Source organism: Chelmon rostratus, chromosome 19 (genome assembly GCF_017976325.1).
Source record: "Chelmon rostratus isolate fCheRos1 chromosome 19, fCheRos1.pri, whole genome shotgun sequence".
Taxonomy (NCBI): Eukaryota; Metazoa; Chordata; class Actinopteri; order Chaetodontiformes; family Chaetodontidae; genus Chelmon; species Chelmon rostratus.
In genome coordinates this window covers 9,021,206-9,042,770 of record NC_055676.1, presented here as the reverse complement: position 1 = coordinate 9,042,770, position 21,565 = coordinate 9,021,206, and the positions used below count along the sequence as shown (strand labels likewise).

The following is a 21,565-nucleotide window of genomic DNA, read 5'->3' as shown; positions in this document are numbered from 1 at the left end:
CAAATGAAAAAAACGTGCTTCAGAATGCCAAAACAAATACATTAGCAGCAAACACGATACAAAGTCAAAAACGCACAAACTCCAAAAACAAATGCAACAGAATCCAAAACAAGTTTCACAGACACATGATCTCCAAGACTGACGTAAAACTTTCTCCCTTGGATGTATTATTGTACATACAGTATATGATTGATTAAGATATCATGGTCAGTCATATGAAGTGCTGCACTTCAGTGTAAGAGGACGAGAATTGAGATTTTCATCAGAATTTAGTCTGAGGTTACTGATAACTTTAGGCAGAGCAGTTTCAGTGCTGTGATGTGTTCCAAAGCCAGACTGAAACTCCTCCAGGATGTTATTTTCTTTAAGAAAGACATTAATTAGCACTGAAACAATCTTTTCCAGTATTTTACTGATGAATGGAATCTTGGATATCAGCCTATAATCTAACAGCATTTAAAGCAGATGACAAGGTATCACTGAGATGTTCAACCATGTTCATTTGAATTTCATCACATCGTGGCTGCAATGCCTCCTCCTTTGGTGCTTTGTCTGACTTAAAAACATAATTTGGAGGACAAGCCTGTATCAGCGTGTAGCAAGATCTCAAATCAAAACAGTACCTGCAGATGAAGTTGTTCAATTTGTCCAGCAACAGGCAAAAATCCTGGGACCATGGGATCATGTTTGCGTACCATTATGTTTTCATTTTCATATATATGAGGCAAGAAATTAAATTATGATAATTTAACCTATTTACCACAGCCAGACCAAATTGTAGTGAATTTTCTGATGCATGATTCTAAACTTAAAGTAAAACCAGTTTCCTTATCATTATTCAGTAAACTTAGATGTATGTATTATGTCTAGTGGTTGTCTTAATCAAGTCAGCATAGCATGCATTTCCACAGCACTAATCTCATCACTACAACTCTTTTTACCAGATATTTTAATTTGTCAGTAATTATTTGACAGTTTCTTCACCTTTTAAGTGAAATTCTTAGACTGGCAGTGTTTTTTTTTCTTTATGTCAAAGTGGAAAGCGCTCGGTGTGCGGACTCTGCGGACCAACAGATACTGCCTCATGGGCACTGTACTATTCTAAAGATTCTTATGTTTTGAAACTACAGTGAGTTTGAAAATATGTATTGATAATTGCAGTTGTGACCTTTAGTCATCAAGGGGTTTCCAGGAAGTATGTTCTCACCCAACTGTGTTGGGGAAAAATATAAAACATGAAAAATGTGAACTGAACCCAGCAACTGCTTGTGCAGCTTCTGTGTCGACTGAAAACAGCACTGACAGCCTCTTGCTGCTGACTGGTTAGGCGTGAGGAAAGACTCTCCCAAACAGAAAATATGAAACTACCTGAAGAACACACCTGACTAAATACCTAAGCGTGATTATCAGGCGGAGAATCCAGTTCTACTCAGTGATTTCGCCTTGTTTTAGCAAAGCGGCCGCTGTGAGTTATGTGTCCCAGCAGGACGTCACATGTTGGCTGCTGAAGTGGACCAACAAATATGAGATCCATCAGTGTTCCTCTCTGTTAGTGGTCCACCAAATGCCTGCATGGTGGTGCCAGCAACGGTGGTCCAATAAAAAGGGTGATGGAGTCAGGCTGCAGCTGAGAGATATCACTGTCAGTCCAGGAAGCTTGTTGTGTTGATGAAGGGACAGTGTGTGAGAACGTCCAGAGCTTTCTGTTCCCTGCTCCAAACTTCACCGTCTGCACTGACTTCCACAGCTGAACAGCAGATAGAGTGTCAAAACATCATGTGTAACATTTCCACAGTCTAATGTCTAATAATGGCCAGACCTGAGTTACAGTATTTACAATGTTTTGTTGAGTTGTGGGGTTGCATCGCCGAAATATTTGGAACAAACCTTGAGAAATTAGACTAATTTTATTCAAGGTGATAATGCATTTGATTTTCTTTGCCCGTCAATGACGTCATATCCCTTTTACCCTTTTAGAAACAAATAAAAGACCAAAACCACCAATGCCTCAGTCTGTCTCTCAATACTTTCTGACTTCCCTCTAGGACACCCATTGGTTCAGCAGGTCACAAAAAATAGTTTCATTTTTAAAAAGGTGGAATTAATTCCCAGTTCTCGCCAGTGAGAGCTGGGATCAGCTCCAGCCCGGCATGACCCCAGAACTTTCATCTTCTTGAATGAGCTAGAGAAGAGAAGGAACACCTGCAGAAGGTATCAAACAGCAAGACTACAAACAATGAGCCTCTGTTTGATGTCCCATTTAAAGTGACTGACTGTGAAACCAGTGAAGTGACAGTGCTGACACCTGCTGCAGGTTCAGTCGGGTCAGCTTTAGAGGACCAAAAACAGACCGGACCTTGTGATTCAAGACAGGACGGGAAAAAGAAGGGACAGCAGCTTGTGAATGAACAAAAGCAAAGTTGGAACCTGTTAATCAGTGAGAGTTAGAGGTGCTAGTAGGTGTGTTTTGAACTTTGGGCAGAGCCAGAATAGCTGTTTCCCTCTGCTTTCAGTCTTTTTGCTAAGAAAAGCTAACCACAATCCTAACTCTATGCTTAAAGCGCAGACATCAGATTGATATTACTCTATGTGCTCATTTCCCAAGATCCATCCATCCATTATCTATACACCGCTGAATCCTTTGCAGGGTCACGGGGGGGCTGGAGCCTATCCCAGCCGTCTCTCAGGTCGCCAGCCTACCACAGGGCTACATATAGAGACAAACAACCACGCACACCACTCATTCACACCTACGGACAATTTAGAGTTATCAATTAACCTCAGCATGTTTTTGGACTGTGGGAGGAAGCCGGAGAACCGGTGAAAACCCACGCTGCACCGAGCCACCGGTGTTGGATTTGCTTAACCTGACAAAATGAACGCCCTGTAACCTAGCATTTAACCTTAGGAGTTAAACAGATTAATAATAGCCTACTGAAGAGAGACCATGTTCACTGGAGTTCAGGTTTAAAATATATTTTCCTTTGAATTCAGTTCAGTTCAAATGCGGGACCAAAGCACCAAACAAAAGTCCAGCCCTCAGAGTGCTGAAGTTAATTTAATAAAGATGTACATGTAGTAGTATCAGTCGTGACTTCATTATTGTTGGAGGAGCCCAATGAAACATGACAACCTCACAGCAGAGGCTTCATTTGTTCGCCTATAGCTCCAGGAGAGACAGTGGTGCATGACAAGGAGTCCATGTTTGGCATGATCCCATCTGCACAAGTTTCATCACTGAAGAAACATTGTACAATGTACAAGCTGATGTTCGCTGAATCCACCAAACTGTTTCTCTTCAGATCATTTTCACATTTTTTGTACACTCAAATTCTCATTCATTCACTTGTTTTCACTGTAACTCTGCAAGACTGCAGAATGTACAGCATTGCTTTAAATGCCCCACACATGTTCCTACAATATCCAAAAGTACTATTCTTGAAAGGCGGTTTCCTTCGTTAAGAAAATGATGCTGTTTTCCTCTAAGCTTATTAACAGAAACAGTTCAAAGAGGAGATCCAAAAAAGACAAGGAGGGTTAATTCTCTCTTTGGGTCCTGCGAGGCTGTGGAAGCCCGTAACGTAATTCCTCTGACAGCAGAGCGCCACTGGCGCTCCCGCAGGGGAAACACGACTGAACAGTTCGAGAGCGTGTGGATGAAATTGAATCCACATTCTTCACCTCCTCCGATATGCAGGCTGATTTACAGCCAAGTGCACTCGGCGGCGGCCGCTGAGGGAGCGCAGGCAACAAACCTGGAGAATACACAAGCACCTGCGATGATACATTCAAAGAGTGTTACACTGTGTTAGTGGGTTTAGTGCCATCTTGCACATTTTCAAGTGGCTTCATGGAATTGGACTCATATCAGGGAGAAGTCAGCAGGTCATGTTTTTTTTTTTTTTTTTCGTCATGCTGTTTTTTCTGTTGTTTATGTTGAAATGGTGTTTGAAATGTCTTGTCAAAAAGACATTTGCAAATCTGGCTGACAGATCATGTTGTTTGGAGACAGTCAGACTTTAGGATATGGGCATCAGAGAGAAAGCATAAGAATTGTGCTATGGAGGAAATGCATCAATACACATTTTGGTGTATTTTTGGTCTGATGCGACAGTGCACAGTAATAGAATGCCATACTGCAGAAAAATAAGTGTTGTTTGGATTGACAATAAGCACAACCAAGACTGAGCTTTTTCTATATTACTGATTTCCCTTTGATATTTAAGGATTTACAGACAGTTGAGGTGTGAGAAGTCAGTGCTCAGCTCAATGCTCTCTAAAACTTTTCTACTACAACTTCTAATACTTAGAGCAATACAACATATTTGCTCTTCAAGAAAACACTAAAAGGTGTGATTTATTATGGCGCTTCCATACAGATGGCTGACATGAAAGAGACAGAATAAAAATAGAAATATTAAAAATTGAAGCAACAGATGCCAAGATATCTTTACATTTAGTCCCTCTTGTGCGTTGAGCTCCAAAATGCCAACATTTCACATAATGCAGCTTAATAACATCTTCACCAGTCATTAGACTGTCATGTCTCGTCAGATCTGTTAAGTGTTTTTGTTCACGAGCGTCATGTCTTGTCTTACACTTCCTGTTTTATTGTGAAACCTAACTCTCCTCTCGTTTCAGGCCCTTGACTTCCTGGTGTGTTTCCCACCTGCCTGATTGTCTTCCCCGCCCTAATTGTCTCCACCTGTTCATTGTTACCTCGTGTATATATATAGTCTGTGTCTCCCTTTGTCCTGTGCCAGATTGTCTCGTACCATGTCCTTGTACCAAGCCTTGATTTATCTAGCTCTCTTGATTCTTGTCTTCCTGTTCATGCCTTGTATTTTGTTCATAAGTAAGTCATCGTTGATTGAGTATTTTTCTAGTCTAGTCTTAATTTATTTGTTACTTTGTTTCATAGCCATTTGAGCCCTTTTTGAGTTTTGATTTTTGCATTCTAAATTATCCCTAGCGTCCTTTGTTGTACTTTTTTGCCATACGTGCTGTAGTTATTTATCCTGAGCGCCTTTTGTTAATAAATTATTCTTTATTTCGAAACTTCGCTGATTGTGTCTGAGTCTTGCATTTGAGTCATGAAACCTCGTGCCTCCGGGCCATGTCATAGACCCTCCCGGCCTGGTAAACACCCACATCTTTCAGATTTCAAGTCCGCACTTTGTAACACAGGCTTTCTTTTTGTCCAAGATGAGATCATCCTGATGACATCACTATGACATCGTCTGCATTCAAAGGATGTAAAAGCAGAACAAAAAATTGTAATGTCTCGACAAATCTGCTGATCTGTTTGTTCACTGGTGTTGGTCTTGTCAAACACTTCCTGTTTTAGTTTGTAACACTTATCTCCTCTTGTTTCAGACCCTGACTTCCTGATGTGTTTCCCGCCTGTCTGATTGTCTGCCCCGCCCTGATTGTTTCCACCTGTTCATTGTTACCTCATGTGTATATATAGTCTGTGTCTCCCCTTGTCCTGTGCCAGATTGTCTTGTGTCCCTTGTCCAAGTCAAGCCTAGCTCTGCATCAAACCCCTGTCTATCCGTGAGTGTTAGTTGTTTCTGGTTTGCACCTTTAAGAATCCTTGCGCCTTTTGTTCTCGTCATTTGTAATATAGTCTTTTGTTATACTTTGAATTACCGAGCGCCTTTTGTTTGTTACTTTGTGAACTTCAGCCCTGTTTTTGCCAGATCATTGCATCTGTGTTTTTTGTTAATAAATTCTGCCTTGTGTTTTGAACCTCGCCTGGGTGAACTGAGTTCTTGCATTTGAGTCCTGAAAACCTGCCAGCCCTACTGGCCCTGATAAAAATGAATGTAAAATAAGATGGAGAATAAAACCCACTTGATAATGATAATAAGGATGAAAATTTAAATAAAGACATAAAACCACACAACAAAATACTAAAAATAGAGTAGAATAAGGATGGAACTAAAAGTAAGGAAAACATCAGATCACAGCATAAAATGATAAAATATAGGTATAAAATAGAGTACATAGATGCATATAATCAAGTAAAATACAGCATTTTAAAAGAAGTGCAGCAGTGCAACAGCACAAGGCAAAGCACAGTCATATCGAGTTAAAGACTCAGGTGAAGAAAAAAGTTTTTAGTTCTCTTTTCAAAATATTCAGCGAGCTGCTTCCCTGATATCTGTAGGTGTTCCAGAGCTTTGGGGTACCTGATTGTCTTTCAGCTGCTGCTGGAAACCTCCAATAAACCAGCAGCAGATGATCACAGTGTTCTTGAAGGCTAATAATAAATGAGGGAGTTGGTGATGTAGCTTTGTCCTAGTCAATTAAGGGCTTTTTATACAAGGAGGACCTTAAAATCAATTCTGAATGTTACAGGAAGCAGCTAAAAATGGACTAATGTGCTCTCTGCTCTCAGTTCTGGCTGCAGTGTTTTCAATGAGCTGAAGCCTCTCAATGTTTTTTTTTTTTTTCGGAAGGCCAGTAAATAGAGCGTTACAGTAATTGAGTCGGCTTGAATTAAATGATGATGATTTCATTCATCCTTTTCAGCAGTTAAAAAAATGCTTTCAGCTGCATCTAATGGCCTTCCTCAACAGATAGAATTTGCTCTGTTGTCATGGAGTTGGTTCACGTGACCAAAGCATGGACATGTGGTTGTGGTCTGCGGTGTTGGATGTGAATATCCTCCTTGAACTTTCTCCGGTCATCCACTGACTCAGTGATCTTTGACCTCTTCTCCATGGATGCTGTCACACAGGAATGTGTTCATTCATTCAGGACCTCGTTGTCCAAGGTCCTTGATGTGGGAGCTATGGTTGTGACCGTGTTCCAGTGCAAGAACATGTTCACATGTTAAATGTTCGAATTAGTGTGCCAAAGAAGATTCCTATTTCTGTTTCCCGGGACAAAGACGGGATATTTAGAGAAAGAAACCATGGTTTGGGTTAAAAGAACTTGGTCTCTGGTCTCGTGTGTGTGATCCAATCCACCCCAGTGCTGCCACTTATACTACGGTCATCCTTTTCCAAAACCAAGTTTTGAAACCATGACCGTTTCACATTGTTACCTATACTTAATTGGTAAGGTTACTTTCATCATGTAAGTAAGCTCCAGAAACACAGTCATACGCAGGCGCAAACATCAATGAACATCTCCGTTCTTTTTTTTTTTTTTTTTGGCAAAGTCAAGACACAGAAGAACATTTGGATCCAGAGGTAAACAACAAGACAAATGAGAAACCAGGTGTAAATACAGTGTCAAAAAATACATAAATGACAGAGAGGAAACCAGATAAACAATTTTAGTTGTTTTTGTTGGCTTCAAAGCACTGCATCAATTCATATCTAAGTACAATAAATCACAACTTTTGTGAATTTTGGAAAGAAAAAATATTACATGTATTATTTTCAAAAAATAATTGAATTCTGAAAATTGTGATGACCAAAACAATAGAAGAATACATTCACAGAAAATCAGTGCAGATGTCTATTAAATAAACTCATTAATATCAGACTACAATTTCTGTGTGTTGTTATAAGTCCCCTTATTTTATGAGCATGCATCACATCACACAACTGTATGGTGATGTCTGTTTTCGGTTTCTGAGGCAACAGAGGGTAGAGTTTGAAAGAAATTTCCCTCGCAGTTAGGTTAAAAGATGTTTAAGATGTTTGAGTCCAAACTTGCTTCCTGGGTATTCGCTGTAAATGTATATGTTCTAATGGGATATGGCTCATGGTGTCTTTCTGATACAAAGCTCTTATTTTTCTGCTACTCTTCCTATGATGGTAGTAAAAACACCCACACTGTCTCGTGGGTAGTAAAATCACAGTCTACCCACAAGACATTTACATGGGGACAGACTGGGTCAAACAATAATCCTGAAAAAGTTGGAAGAAGAAAACCTGCTGTAGCAACATCCAGTATAAGTGCAGTTTACAGGAATTCTGTATTTTAATAAACATTCAGTATATTTTAAAAGGAGGTGAGCAGAGTTCATAAAATGTTATTCTTGTACTAGTTGTCAAAAAAAAAGCTTTTCCTTTGATTCAAGCTAAACTTCCAGAGTGAATTTGAATTTCTGAGGAAATGTTTGAGCTACTTAAAATTCATTTTCATTGCTATTGAGTGCTGATTTCTTCACATGATGGGTTTTGATGTTTTACCATGCTGTGTTTCTTACATCTGTAAAATGTGATGCCATACATCACTCCAGTGGTGGATCCACGGGGGAGGCTTGGGGGTACAGTGCTTGCCCTCCAGCTGGCACCAAGTAATACAACATTCAGTCACTATATCTCTACTCTATTTAAAGCATTAAAACAAACAGCATACGGAGAGAAAAGATGTTCTGTGGTCTGCACCCTGCCAGATTCTACTAATCCTTAAATTGTGTATTCATACTGAAACCATGTGTAAATTGGTAAATTTGGTAGCTTCAGCCCTGGCATTGTGTGCGTGGTCCTTGATCTCAGCAGTTCACCAAGTTGCAATCAGAATTCTCCTTTAACTTCTGGCCTTTTGCACTCGTACCAGGCAGGAAAGCACTGTTCAAACTCATCAAACTTGGAAATTGGAAATCCCAGTGTCCAAAGATATCACATATATCAGGCTCAGACATCTAGATGTAGCCTGAATTAGGAGCTGGAACAAGCTGAAACCGAACATATGAATGTGATCAGAACCTCATTGAGTTACTTCAGGGGGAAAGAAACAAATGTTGAGGAGTTAAACCAACTAAAAAGAAGCAGGTTTGAAGCACTCTTATTGAGAGAGGGTTACAGAACACACTGTACAGTAGCAGTCACTGTGTGACTCTGTGAGCCAAAAAAAAAAAAAAAGAATACTACACCTGCTTATTGTCTGAGGAAAGCTGCCAGCTGTGGGGCCCTCATACTCACCTCGCAGCAGGCCTTTGATCAGGTAATTGCCCCTTCGGCCCCTGGAGTTTGCATCCCCCATATGTCGCTATGGCGACCACCTCTCCAGCATCCATGTGCCCCCTTCACAGCCTTTTTAAGATGGACTTATATGTTATGAGGCTGTGAGTGATGGAGGAAAAGGGCAGCGATTCGCTACAAGAAGCATCCTGACCACCTCATCACCAACCTTTTTATGACCGCTCATGTGTGGTGACGAATGTGTGTGTTTATTTTTTGTCTCCCTTTCTGTGAGTCTGTCCCCCTGTCTGTCTGTTTTCCCCACCCACCCCATCTGAGACGCTCTCCATGTCAATCTCAGTCCCTCGAATGACGAAATGCAATTTTCCAGCTGTAATAAGGATCGTCTTTGTTGCCCAGTCAGCCCTGAGACACAGCAGACCCACACACACACGCATGTGATGAGAGGATCAGCGTGCAGGTGGAGCTCAGGATGCTGTTTGAAGACACATTTTCTGTTGCAGGGGATCAAATTATCAAATTCTACTGTGACAAGTTTAAATTCACAAACATAGCATGCATACATATTAACCTGTAAACAGAGATTTTCTCCTTTTATTTCCCTTTATGTAACTCTGAGGTTATTAAACTTGTCTTTTTTTACAGGGTGACAGGGTCACACAAAATGTTCTACTTCAGTTAGATCACCATTGAAAATCTGCAGTGTTAATAGAGAGAAATAAGTAAAGTTAAGTAACAAAGGCTGCACTGTTGCATCTGAACTAAATATCCTTGCTATAGATATAGTTATTCTAGATATACAGCACTGACCACTAGTTTTCCACACACTTCTCCAAAATTCACCCTGACATATTTGGTAGTTTATGAAACTTTGGGATCTCCACTAAAATTTGAAATAAAGCTCTGTTGGTTTAAACAGTGTAGGAGTGTGTAATGACCATCCCACCAATGGGTCGCTGAGGTCACTTAGCCAAACAGAGTTTGTTTTCTGCTTCACAGCCACACAGAAACAAAGTAAATCCACACCTGGAACACACTGCTGACAACTCATTGTGCACTTTTGCTTGACAGCACTGCAGTAGTGGAGGCCAGATGTTTAATGACATCATTTCCATGCACATCCATACAGGTGCTGGCTGGCAATTATCTGCACATGATGAAGAAAAAGCCAAAGGTGAGAGGAAGCATATATCAAAGCATCAACACTCAGAATAACCTAAAACGAGATTTGAGATGGATGGTAAATCTGTAATTCATGTATAGTGGCCTATATACTGGATAGGATGCTACTTCTGCCTCAGCTAAATGCCAGAAATGTGAATGTAAATGTGCCTCCTGGTTGCTCATTTGGATCTTTAATTTCTACATTTTTAATTGCCACAGTATTAATGTAGCCTATTTGAACACATGGAGTGAAATATGACAGCATTTAGAGTTTGGCTGTTAAAGCTGTTTTATTTAGTCAATGACTGAACTTTAGGCTGTAAAATGTTAGAAAATAATGAAAAACACTCATCATCGTTTCTACGAGCGTGTGTAAAGTGAAGTCATGAATTGGCCAACCAAAAACCAGAGAGTCAATTGACAACAAAAGCTGGAATCAGAGAATTTTTGAAATTGTAGTTTTATAAATGACTGAATGAAAGAATGAATTTTGCCCAATTGTTGAATAAATTGTTACTAAATTGATTGCACTTTTGACAATTATTGATTTTTGTCCATTAATTTTCAACTGATTGACCGATCATCCAGCACAGAAGCACCATGAAGTGAAAGCACATCATCACTGACTTTGCAGAATTTAAACGCGTCAGTCCACATAAAACTCAAAATCATGACTTCTGAAAAAGTATTTCTTTATTGAACATTACAGAACAGGATGAGGAACATGGAGCTTCAATCGAACGATCACAGCTTTATCTATGCATAGGCTACAGACATCTCTGCGAATATTTCAATACTGACAACGATGGCGATGACCGACAGTAATCATTGTGAGCCCTCTCTCCAGTTTTAGCATCGGTCTGTATTCGAAACAATCTCTTAGTGCCACTTTAAAAGGCTTTTCGGGCTGCTGCTCTTAGTGCCACTTTAAAAGGCTTTTCGGGCTGCTGCTCTTTTGACCTGGATCACCATCACGGTCTGCAGAAATGACACTTGATTATTTTCTTGAAAGCGCTCTGAAAGTCTTTGTTGAAGTACGCGTAAATGATGGGGTTGAGTAAAGAGTTGGAGTAGCCCAGCCAGTTAATGACATCCTCCAGCCAGCGGGGCATATAGCACGACTCCTGGCAGAAAGGCATGACCAGGGCGACGATGAAGAAGGGCAGCCAGCAGAGGATGAAGGTGCCCATGATGATGCCCAGAGTCTTCACCGTTTTGCGCTCCCGTGCCAGCGCGATCTTCCTCTTCGCCTCGGTCGCCTTCTCGTGTCTGCTCTCGAACAGCGGCATCGAGCTCGGGGTGTTTGGCAGCGGCAGGTTGCCTTTGGAGTTGCTGTGAACTTCGATGATCTCCAGAGACTCGCCGTCCTCCGCGTGTTTGACCGCGCCGTTGACGCTCGGCAGCGGACGCGGCTCCACGCTCCTTTTCCATGTCTTGCCCTGCGCGTCGCCGGGAGTCTTTTTGTGGAACATGGCGGGGGATAACGCCAAGCATGAGTCGGACACTTTCTTTTTCTCGGTTTTACGCACCGTCCTCCTGATCCGAAACCTGGCCGCTTTGAATATCCGGCCATATAAAACCAGCATCAGTGTCAGCGGGATGTAAAAAGCCCCGAACGTTGAGTATATTGTGTACCACGGGTCTTGCCTGATCTTACACTGCTTTGGGTTCGCCCTGTCCTCTGCCATGCTGCTGGGCTGGGAGCGCATGATTAACATTGGAGGCACTGAGATGGAGAATCCGACGAGCCAGGTGACACTGATGAGGACGGCGGCTCTCCTCGGCGTCCTCTTCTTCATGTAGTCAATGGGCTCGGTTATCGCCCAGTATCTGTCCAGAGCGATGGCGCACAGGTGCAGGATGGACGACGTGCAGCACAACACATCCAGAGAGATGAAGATGTCGCACGGGACCTGTCCAAGAGTCCATCGGTTCAAGACCTGATAAAGCGCCGCCATGGGCAGAACCAGCACCGACACCATCAGGTCGGTGACAGCCAGAGAACCGATCAGGTAGTTGGCCACATTCTGGAGAGACCGCTCTAAGGCGATGGCTGCAACCACGCACGCGTTTCCAAATATTGCGCACAGAATGAGCGCGCCAAGCAGGAACGATGTGACCACTTGATAACTCAGCTTCACCTCCTCGTCTTCTGGTTTGGGGGTTTTGTTGGAAGGGTTGTCAAACTGAGACCAGGCTGTCGTATTGTTTGTGTCCTCCATTGTTGGTAAACTCGCAGTGCTTGGAGAGCTTCGGTTACTTGGCGGCGAGCCTGGTGCGCATTACACCGTCGCACCTTGAAGAGCGCATAGTGGACTGTTGGACTGTGCAGCAGAGAGGGTCTGAAGTGCGAGTCTGGGCTACTGACGAGGAATGATGCTGCCCATTTATACCAGTGATGGAAAATGCGTCATTTGTCTGTGAGGATGTAACAGAGTCTGGCTGTTTGTGTCTGTTTAGTCGGCAGCTGAGGCGGTCAAGATGTAGGAGTTATTACATAAACATACACAAACGTGAAAGATTTTCCTTTATTTTTATGTTCTTCAAATTTGCAGATTTTTTAAGAATTTGTTTTCTTGAAAACAAGTGGATTTTCGCCGTTTAGGTGAGAAAAGAAGTTCATCAGCTTGTAATGGAGCTTTCGAAATTGTGTTTTTGTCCACTGACACAGTGTCATTTCATTGATGTCAGTGAAGTGATCTGTATTATTTGTATCTTATATAGCTAATAGCTTGACTATTGAGAATTAGTACAAGGCAAAATTAAACTGCACCGTAACAAACTTTAATTTGCTGTTATAATAATAAGAAAAATAATTAAAATATTATATAAAGTAGTGAGACGTTATTCTCTCCTGTTTTCAGCGCTCAGAAGCCACCATGTGTGACACTGCCACCTGGCGTTTGTTGATCATAACTAAATAGTTACAAAACGGTATCGCAATCCTTTATTATTTTAAACAACGTTAACACTGTAAAACTGAATAAAGACAGACATACAAAGACGGAACATTGTATCCATTTATAGTATGTAATATACCAGAAATATATACAGCTAGGGGTGCAGGGTGATAGGAAGTTAGAATGTTTCTTTTTTCTTTTTTCTTTTTTTTAATGCACATTACAGTCACATAGTCTACTTGTCATTTTAAAGACCCATTCATTTCTTTAGTTGACCATTTTTTTGTTTAATGAATATGCCACCTTTAAAATGTATTAAGCAATTGTTAAATTGTAAAAACACAGTTAAAAAAAATAAAAATTGATTGTTGGACCCCTACTGTGTGTGTTGTTATAGCATCCTGTCGTCTACAAGTTCCCAGCATGTGCAACACATTTTCATGCGCAACAAGCCAAGTAATACTGTACTTTAGTGCTGCAAATTAAATTATAGATTTGCAGTTAGTTAAATTACAAACAAATAGACAAAATAACAACAATAATCATTATCATCATCATCCCCACCACCATGAAACAACAAATAGAATGGATGAAAAGAAACATCTGAGTCACAGTGAACAGACTAATGTCTTTTGGGGCCACTTCTGTTGGTCACGTTGCCCAGTTGGTAGTCCAGCCTTGCCCCTTCGTTCTGAACAAGCAGGTTTGATAAGCTCTGAAGCCGTGAAAACTGTTGTCTTACTAACTTTTTGCATTTTTTTTTAGATTCATGAATCAATAGGTTTTATAATTGGGTGAATCCAATGTATTTTGACACAGTGTTAACTGAATTTCTCTTGAATTGTCTCTAAAATCAGAGTACTGGAGTGTCAGCAGAAATCTCACTCCTGGAACAGCTAGATGACACTAATCGTGCTGTCTTTCACCTGCGTTTCTCTTCTGGTCTCATTAGAGACATTAGAGAATCATTGGGTGAACTGAGCCTTTAAGGTTTTGGAGTGAGCGGGTGCAGGACTTTTGGTCTGTTAGAGCCGCCGTAGCGTCCCAGTTCTCCTGACGTCACGGCCTTGCTTATAACAAAGGGCTTCCTAACTTTCTTGTTTTAGTGCACAGGTGTTCTTCGTTACCTGAACACGAAAAGTCTCCCAGCTGTGAGGCAGGTGAGTTTGTATAACAGAAATATTCATGTCCGCAGTGCCAGCGTCTTAGAAATCTCATTTTTCGCTGAAAACACCTCAAAGATAGCCTGTTGTTGTGGTTAGCGGGGCTAAGTTAGCACGGCACTGTTTTTATTTTGACACCGTGATTGTTAGCTAGCTCCATGCTGAACATGCTCAAACCAGAGGCCCAAAACATGAAACAGTTTCACTGTTGTTGTTTAAGCTCTGTGAGACAGACAGGACCCGCTCAACCTGGGATTGAATCAAGACCTGAACCGGACTCATTTATTGTCACTTCATAACCTTACAGCGGCGGGTCAACCGGCGTTACTGAACGTTTCCAATACAAGACAGTGAAGTCCTGTTCACACACGTTTGTCCTGGGGCTTTTTTCATGGTTTGAGCACCTTAGCTATGCCACAGCAGTGGTTAACATGATAATGCCCCTTATGCATAATCCCAGTTTGGTGTGGTGGAGCCAGACAGGCCTGTAGAGCCCGGATCTGAGCCCTATCCACCGACTGTGAATTAGGTGTTATCGCCCAACATCTTCTCGCTGATGCTCTTGTTTCTGAATGGGAGCAAGTCTTTGCAGCCAGGTTGCAACATCTGGTGGAAAGCCTGAAACCAGAAGAGTGGAGGCTGGTATAGCAGCATATTAACAACCATAGTTATGTTCAACAATCACATGGCTGTAATGTGGCATGTAAATGTTAAATCCGCTGTAATGTAACATGAAGTATATCTCATCCGCTTGCTCTTTTCCCTCTCTGAATTCTGAAGATGTCCACTCAAAGAAAATGCAACAGCAACATAAATGTAGTCCTACAAGGTCATCTCATATGTAAACACTCACAGCAATAACGTCTCTTATACCTGTCTTACTCTAACTCTTAAGCCTGAGGTTGTATGCAACACAAGTCTATATTTAAACCTTTTCACTCAGTTTCTATAGTAATTTACACATGTCTGGGAACACTGAGCAAGGTGATTTGTAGTCTTCTTGCATTCAAATTTAAATCTGCAAATCAGCAATTTTTGCCAGATTGTATCTTAGTGCAGGTGTGTTTTCAGTCGCCTGTCTTGACTTGTTTTGACAATCATTGTCATCAACAGCTGGAGTGAAAACTTAGTGCCACAGAGCCTGAAGATAGAGAGCCATGCTCCGCTGCAGGAGATGTCGCAAGGGCGTCATAGACTCGACGCGTTTGTCAATGGTTGGTGAAAACTGTATGAAAATTCACTCCTTGCATGTATTTAGTCCTTTCTCTACCCAGTATTCTACATACTTGGCTTGTGAGGAATTGCTGACTATGTTTGTCATCGCGATAGCTAGTGCTAAAACAATAATAATGATTTGATTATTGTTTATAATATTTTCCAAGCAAATATGCCAAACATTCTGTGTATATGGCTTCTCATGTGAAGATTTACTGCTTTTCTCTGTTTTATGTCACCTAAAGACGTCACCCTGGGCTCTGGGACATTATGATGGGTGTTTTTCACTGTTACCTCGCATCTTATAGACTGAATGATTAATCAGTAAATCCCCTCAATAGTGGAAGGATTATGTGATAATGGAAATGACATTAGTTGCAGCCCTAACCATAGCTGATAGTTTATAGAGTTGAAAGGGGACTTCAGGGTTGGAAAAAGATAACAGCTTGTGTTTCAGTCATAAAAACAGATGGATGGCTGACAGCGTCAGAGAGACTGGGTCTGATGGGAACCGTCCTTGTTGATTGTGTCTTTTATGCGGAAGCAGGTTGAGGCCACAGATGAAAGCTCAGCTGCTGTTTGCACTATTTGGCACGTGAATGTTGACACGTTGCCCGAGTGGATACTGACCTCAGTTCACCAGGTAAGTGTGTCGGCATACACATGAAGTGTGTGCAGGCTTCAGCGATTCTGTTTTACTCCCATCAGGGGAAGACAGGTAAAAAACTGAAAGTTAATTTTTTGTCATGTAGATTTGCATCACTGTGATTAGACAGTTTCACATTTTTGTTTGAGTTAAATTAAAACTGTAGTTAAATTGTCTTTGTGTATTTTAGTTTGAGTATCAAGTTTTTGTTTTTGTGAAAGTGAGTAAAAGATGACCTGATTTCCAGAAGTCATTAAGTTAAAAATGGCCCATTTCTTTAACATTTTAAGTAAGATTCTGATGTGCGTATATGATCAGTATCCTGTTGCAGAAACCATCCTCTTTTTATCTTCAGCTTTATTTAAAAATACTGTGTTGCTTGATTTGCTGGTAATTAATTGAATCCATCCTGAAATGTTCCCATCAGTTCCCAGCATGATCGATCCACCCCCATGCCTAACAGTTGGAGAGGTGATGATTCTGATGACTCTTCCATGAAGGGCATATTTGTGCAGGTGTAGAACAGTAGAACTGTGTACCACCACTCCAGAGTCTGCCAAATCCTGGCCAAACTTTTGTACAGTGCTCCTTTTCGTTTTTTTATTCTCAAATTATATAAAACAAAAGAAATACACTAATCTTGCTAAAAAATATTGAATATAATATTTCATTTTCAACTTTATGAAATCTGGTCAACTTTTACTTGCTAGTTGCTTTGCACATTTTCTGCTTTTTATATAGTTGTAAACAGAGTACTTTTGGTTTTTGGACTGTTGGGCAGACAAGACGTGCAATATGAAGATGTCCACCCCATATTTCACTATTTTCTGGCATGTTATACACAAAACAAAACAATGCGAAAAAAAATAAAAATTAACAGATTAATTTGAAAAAAAAATCAATGATAGTTGCAGCTCTATATTTTTTCTCGAACAAAAAAGTGAATAAATTAAACATTTTATTTTCTGAATCCATTTTAACATGTTGTTGTGATTTACGCATCTGTCATTTCTGTCTAGGCCCAGTGGACTGTAGGAAAACTAAACTGCCAGAACTGTGCAGCTCGTTTGGGCGGCTTCAACTTCATTAACCGCAGTGAGTGTCCGTGTGGCCGTGACGCCACCGTCCACCTCAACAAAAGCCGTGTGGATCGTGACCACAAACACTACGTTCTCATCGTCCAGCCAAGGAGGACGAGGCCTAGGAAGGAACAGCCCGGTCTGCTTATGGATGGCTCTCAAAACAAAGAGCAGAGGCCTGAATTTAACAGTACTGCTCCGAACAGTTTACATCTTAACTGTGCTGCTGTCATGTCCCATAGCAGCCCTGCAGAGGCCTCTCATTCACTGGCTGGCAGTGAAAATGCCCAGTCTTTTTCTTTCAGCCCTCTGTACTGCATCTCTGACAGGAGACGGTGCAGTTTGGAAGACGACGCCGCCATCAGGTTGTCGTGTTTTTGCCCTGCAGGCCCTACGGACACGTCTGCTGTCGAGATGACGAGGGCAGGGACAGACGAGTCTACACGGTCACCTGTGCCGTATCCCACAAGTCAGCTGTTTGACACTGATGGTGAAGCTTCTGTCAGCACTGACGTCTGCTACTCATTTGTTTCTGGAAGGACACGGTCACCTCTGCATCACCAGCTGCTGCAAACCGTGGAGGACGTCGAGTCTTCACCAGAGACCACGGTCGTCCACGAGGAGGCGTCTGATTCAGCCCTGTTCCTCAGAGGGAGGTCCATCTCTGACAGTGTAGCCGAGCAGGATGAGGAAGTGCTGGTATTTACAGTGAATTAAAAAAATGAATGAAATGAATGAAAATTCATTCAAACAACAACTTATCTGACGTTTTCTAGAATTAATGATTAGTTGTTCTTTCTAAATCCAAAGCCATTGATAGAATTGACAGTAAGATGGTGGCTATACTCTCACTGTCTCTATGTAACAGGGATAAGAAAAAAATAATTTTAAAACACATATAGAAGAAAGAAAGCTCACAGAAAATTTGCTCATGGGACCATTTGTTTGTTCACTCCAAACAGCCAATGTACCGACTCTACATTTAGCGACAGATGCTGCGCCTGTGGGAGCATACCTGTGTATGCCTGTGTGTGTCGACTCACGACTTTAATGTCAGAATTCACCAGAAACTCCAGTTCGTTCTCTCATTTCCCTCTAGTCTCATCTCTGCACGTTTATGAAGCAGTTTCATAAAGCCCTTGGATATGTGCACTTTTTATGTTGAAAGCTGAATCATGTATGTTTTCTGTGGTTTGTCCACTTTTGTATTGTGGGGTGCAGTGAACACTGTAGCCTTTAGGGGAAACTAGCAGGACCTCTGCTTCATGTTGGTGTTGACTGTTGTTAAATCAGCTCTTCACAAACCAGTTGGATTCTGTTGTTTCAGCTGTTGAATCAGTGACTGGGATTCTTGATGTTTGTGTGCCTGTCCTTTATTTTCAGGCTCAAGCCTTTATGGCTTCCCCGGCCCAGAACAGACTAAGCAAAAGAGAGCGGAACCGTCTGAAAGGTCTTCGGAGGAAACAGAGGAGGAGAGAGCGATGGCTGCACAGTCAGCTGGAGCAGGAGCAGGTGGGAGAGCAGAGGTCACACTGGCATCGTGGGTGTGTGCAATGTCGAAATCAAATTACTACCACTGAAAAAGAAAAGCAGCTCTTTTACAGCCTCAGCCGATTTTGTTGTTTATGTTTTTACTACAAAAATATCTGTACTGCTTTCACAATAGAAAAATATCCTGAGTAAAGGTATGTGCGCGTGTGTCCATGTGCATCCAGGCTGAGAGTGTGAGCGGTTCCCTGTTGGACAGCGAGGGGGAGGACAGGGAGGGCCTCACCTGCGCCGTGTGTCTCGACGTCTACTTCAGCCCGTACAGCTGTCAGCCCTGCGGTCACGTCTTCTGCGAGCCGTGTCTTCGCACAATCGCCAAAAACCGACCGACAAACACGCCCTGCCCCCTCTGCCGCACCCTCATCTCACACACAGATTTCCACAAAGGTGAGCATCCTCCAGAAACCCCTGTCAGACTGCTGTTCACATGCCTGACATGTCTGTTGTTTGAATGAATTTTCATTCCAAATTCCAAAGCCATTGATAGAAATGACCCACAGTGGAGTAAGAAGGAATTATGGCATATTGCTTTCAACAGTTCTCATTCCTCTTCAGAACTCAACCAAACAGCAAAGACCTTCTTCCCGAAAATGTACTACGCCCGTAAGCAGAACTTCCAGAGTGCTTCGTGTGGAAAATGGCCTCTTCCCAGCTGTCGCAAACGCTTCCGTACCTTCTGGGGTGAGGAAGTGTTTTTGCTAGTCATACAGCTTCAATTCAAGAAGTTGGGATGGTGTTTAAAACAAGTAAAACAGAATATTTGACATTTACTGGATGGAAAACAGTGAAAGGACAGCGTAAAGGAAAGTTGTTGAACGCTCCAAAAACACCTGTTTGGATCATTCCACAGGTAAACAGGCTGATAGTATCATGATTGGTATGAAAGGAGCATCCTGGAAAGGCTCAGTCGTGCACAAGCAAATATTCAGCAGGATCCTGTTTTTGAAAAGACATGATTCAGTTTACCACCAGATCTTAGTAAGACAATATGAAAAGTCATACAGTAGACTCTGTGTGACTGACCCCATTTTCATGCCATGACACGGTTCACTAAGAAGGCAGGCATTTTATTGCTCCCCCCCCCCCATACAATTTAGTGGCAGTAATAAACTTTATCTTTACAGCTGCTGATAATTTACTACAAACGGCTTTTCAAACAATCTACCAGCAGTAATACAAATGCAAAAAAACACAGCAATCACTTTGAAGGCGGATGGTAATTTTCTGTGTCTAACTTCAGGAGAGCAGAGGCATGCAGCGATGGCAGGGAGACGCTGGCACTTTGCCCACGGAGGTTTCACGCTGGATGCTTTGGACCTGACTGACATGCGTGGCTGGCTCTTTGACATCGGGCTGGTCATCGTCTACATCCACTCAGTCAACTGGATCCTGGTTTTCTTATTCCTCTGTTTCCTCATGTACTATATCTTCTTTTGAGACACTGAGGAGAGCTCAAGAGCTCATGAGTTTGCAGTTTTTTTTTTTCTTTAAAGAGAGTGGGTAATGTGCATTTTTCCGGTTCCACCAGTTGGATAGTCACAAGTCAAAGCTGTTATCTCAGTGGTAAAGTATCTCAGAAGTAGCAGAGGTGGTCGTGACATACATAGAATCTGAACATTTGCAAAAATGGTTGGGAAAGTTTAACATTTAATGAAGATTTGAGCAAAGTAGCTATGTTATGAGTGCAATAAAAAACTGAGTCAGTGTCAGTCAGTGAAATGATGTGGACTTAAGATAAAATATGAAGTGAGAAGTTTTGCTTCTACTTGTACGTGTTATTTTATTGACAAAGCAGAGGGATGCTCAGGACACACATCCAACAAGTAAGCACAGCAGCATTTTTCACTTGATGTGAATGATCAATGATTGTTTGATTGAAGGTCTGACAGCAGCAGGAGCAGAGAGGACAGACAGAAAATCAAGATTCACAAATGGGTAAAATACCCATTTCAGTATGGTGCCTTTGCTCAGTCTGTGCCTTCTGTCTGTAATGAATAATATGAAAGTGGAATCGAGCAGCTTTAAGTGTTAGCTCTCTGGCACAGACTGTATTATAAGCACTGTATTAATAGAAAGCCAGAAAGAAATTTAAATAATAGAAAGCTCTCAGTGAACACTACTTGTGTCTCTTTGTTTGTCTGAAGTCTGAAAATATATTCTCCGCATTCAAATTGTGTAAAGAGTTAATTGTCTTGAAAAAAACAGCTATATAAAGGTGAAAAGATGTGTCATTTGAGCTATGCATCTGTTTTTTTATTAGTGTTATTTGAATATATGTGGCCTAAATTTAGCATTTTGATATGTTTTAATTGAATTATTATAAATCTTTTTTTCTGTTTTAATCTTTCTAGGTTCATTTGTTTGTTCAATAGCTCAGTTTTGAACGTAATAACAGGTTGAGCCATGTTGAATTAATTTATGGAAATGTTTTATGAATCCCATTATTTTTTTGCCATTGTGAAAATGAGAAAAGCGACACCTTGTCTGTACTGTATTTCCTGCAATGAATCAAATGACTGCAGCTGATAGTTTATCTTTTCTGGCACAGTGACGGCATGGCTGAGCCTCAGCGCTCTCCTGTAAACCCTGTTACCAACAGCAAAGGTCATAGGCCATTGTAACGTCTGACAGACCAGCTGATAAAGACAAGTTCAACATTTAGACTTTGGACTTTTAGACATATTTTTTCCTCAGGAGCTGGAGGAGACCAAACCAGAGCTAAGAGCACAGTGACTATTGGAATTGCATTAATAAGGGGGGCACAGACATGATAAAGATGGTCTGTGTTTGGTAGATGTGTTGTTTTCTAACACATCAGCCACAGCTGTGTGAAGTCATACAATTTTGGGATTTTACGCCAGCATGTTTTTGAGGTATGGTGCCCCCTCGTGGCCAAAAGAGTCGACGCAGCTTTAAATGACGGTTTAAAATAACGCAAAAAAATCTGCATGTTTCCTGCTGT

The 21,565-nt window shown here is 41.4% G+C and overlaps 2 protein-coding genes across 3 annotated transcripts; one reads left to right on the top strand and one right to left on the bottom strand.

Moving 5' to 3' along the window:
• Window positions 1-11,023: 11,023 nt before the first annotated feature.
• Window positions 11,024-12,274, bottom strand: LOC121623294 (5-hydroxytryptamine receptor 1A-beta). The gene has a single exon (XM_041960537.1). It carries the CDS (start codon window positions 12,272-12,274, stop codon window positions 11,024-11,026), a length of 1,251 nt encoding a protein of 416 aa, XP_041816471.1.
• Window positions 12,275-14,004: 1,730 nt separating this feature from the next.
• LOC121623114 (E3 ubiquitin-protein ligase RNF180-like) lies at window positions 14,005-21,213 on the top strand. Of its 2 annotated transcripts, none has more exons than XM_041960277.1 (8): window positions 14,005-14,112; window positions 15,229-15,329; window positions 15,878-15,973; window positions 16,996-17,754; window positions 18,439-18,567; window positions 18,771-18,990; window positions 19,159-19,284; window positions 19,844-21,213. In XM_041960277.1, exons 2-8 carry the CDS (start codon window positions 15,273-15,275, stop codon window positions 20,038-20,040), a joined length of 1,584 nt encoding a protein of 527 aa, XP_041816211.1. In that variant the 5' UTR covers window positions 14,005-14,112; window positions 15,229-15,272; the 3' UTR covers window positions 20,041-21,213. The 2 variants fall into 2 exon arrangements, with proteins under 2 accessions (XP_041816211.1, XP_041816210.1); XM_041960276.1 differs by having other exon boundaries at window positions 15,875-15,973.
• Window positions 21,214-21,565: the final 352 nt, after the last annotated feature.

Excerpts from the sequence above, each read along its gene's own strand:
- LOC121623294 (XM_041960537.1), bottom strand. The coding sequence starts at position 12,274 with ATGGAGGACACAAACAATACGACAGCCTGGTCTCAGTTTGACAACCCT.
- LOC121623114 (XM_041960276.1), top strand. The coding sequence starts at position 15,273 with ATGCTCCGCTGCAGGAGATGTCGCAAGGGCGTCATAGACTCGACGCGT. Across the intron at positions 17,755-18,438 it reads AGCAGGATGAGGAAGTGCTG|GCTCAAGCCTTTATGGCTTC; the intron begins GTATTTACAGTG and ends CTTTATTTTCAG. Across the intron at positions 19,285-19,843 it reads ACGCTTCCGTACCTTCTGGG|GAGAGCAGAGGCATGCAGCG; the intron begins GTGAGGAAGTGT and ends GTCTAACTTCAG.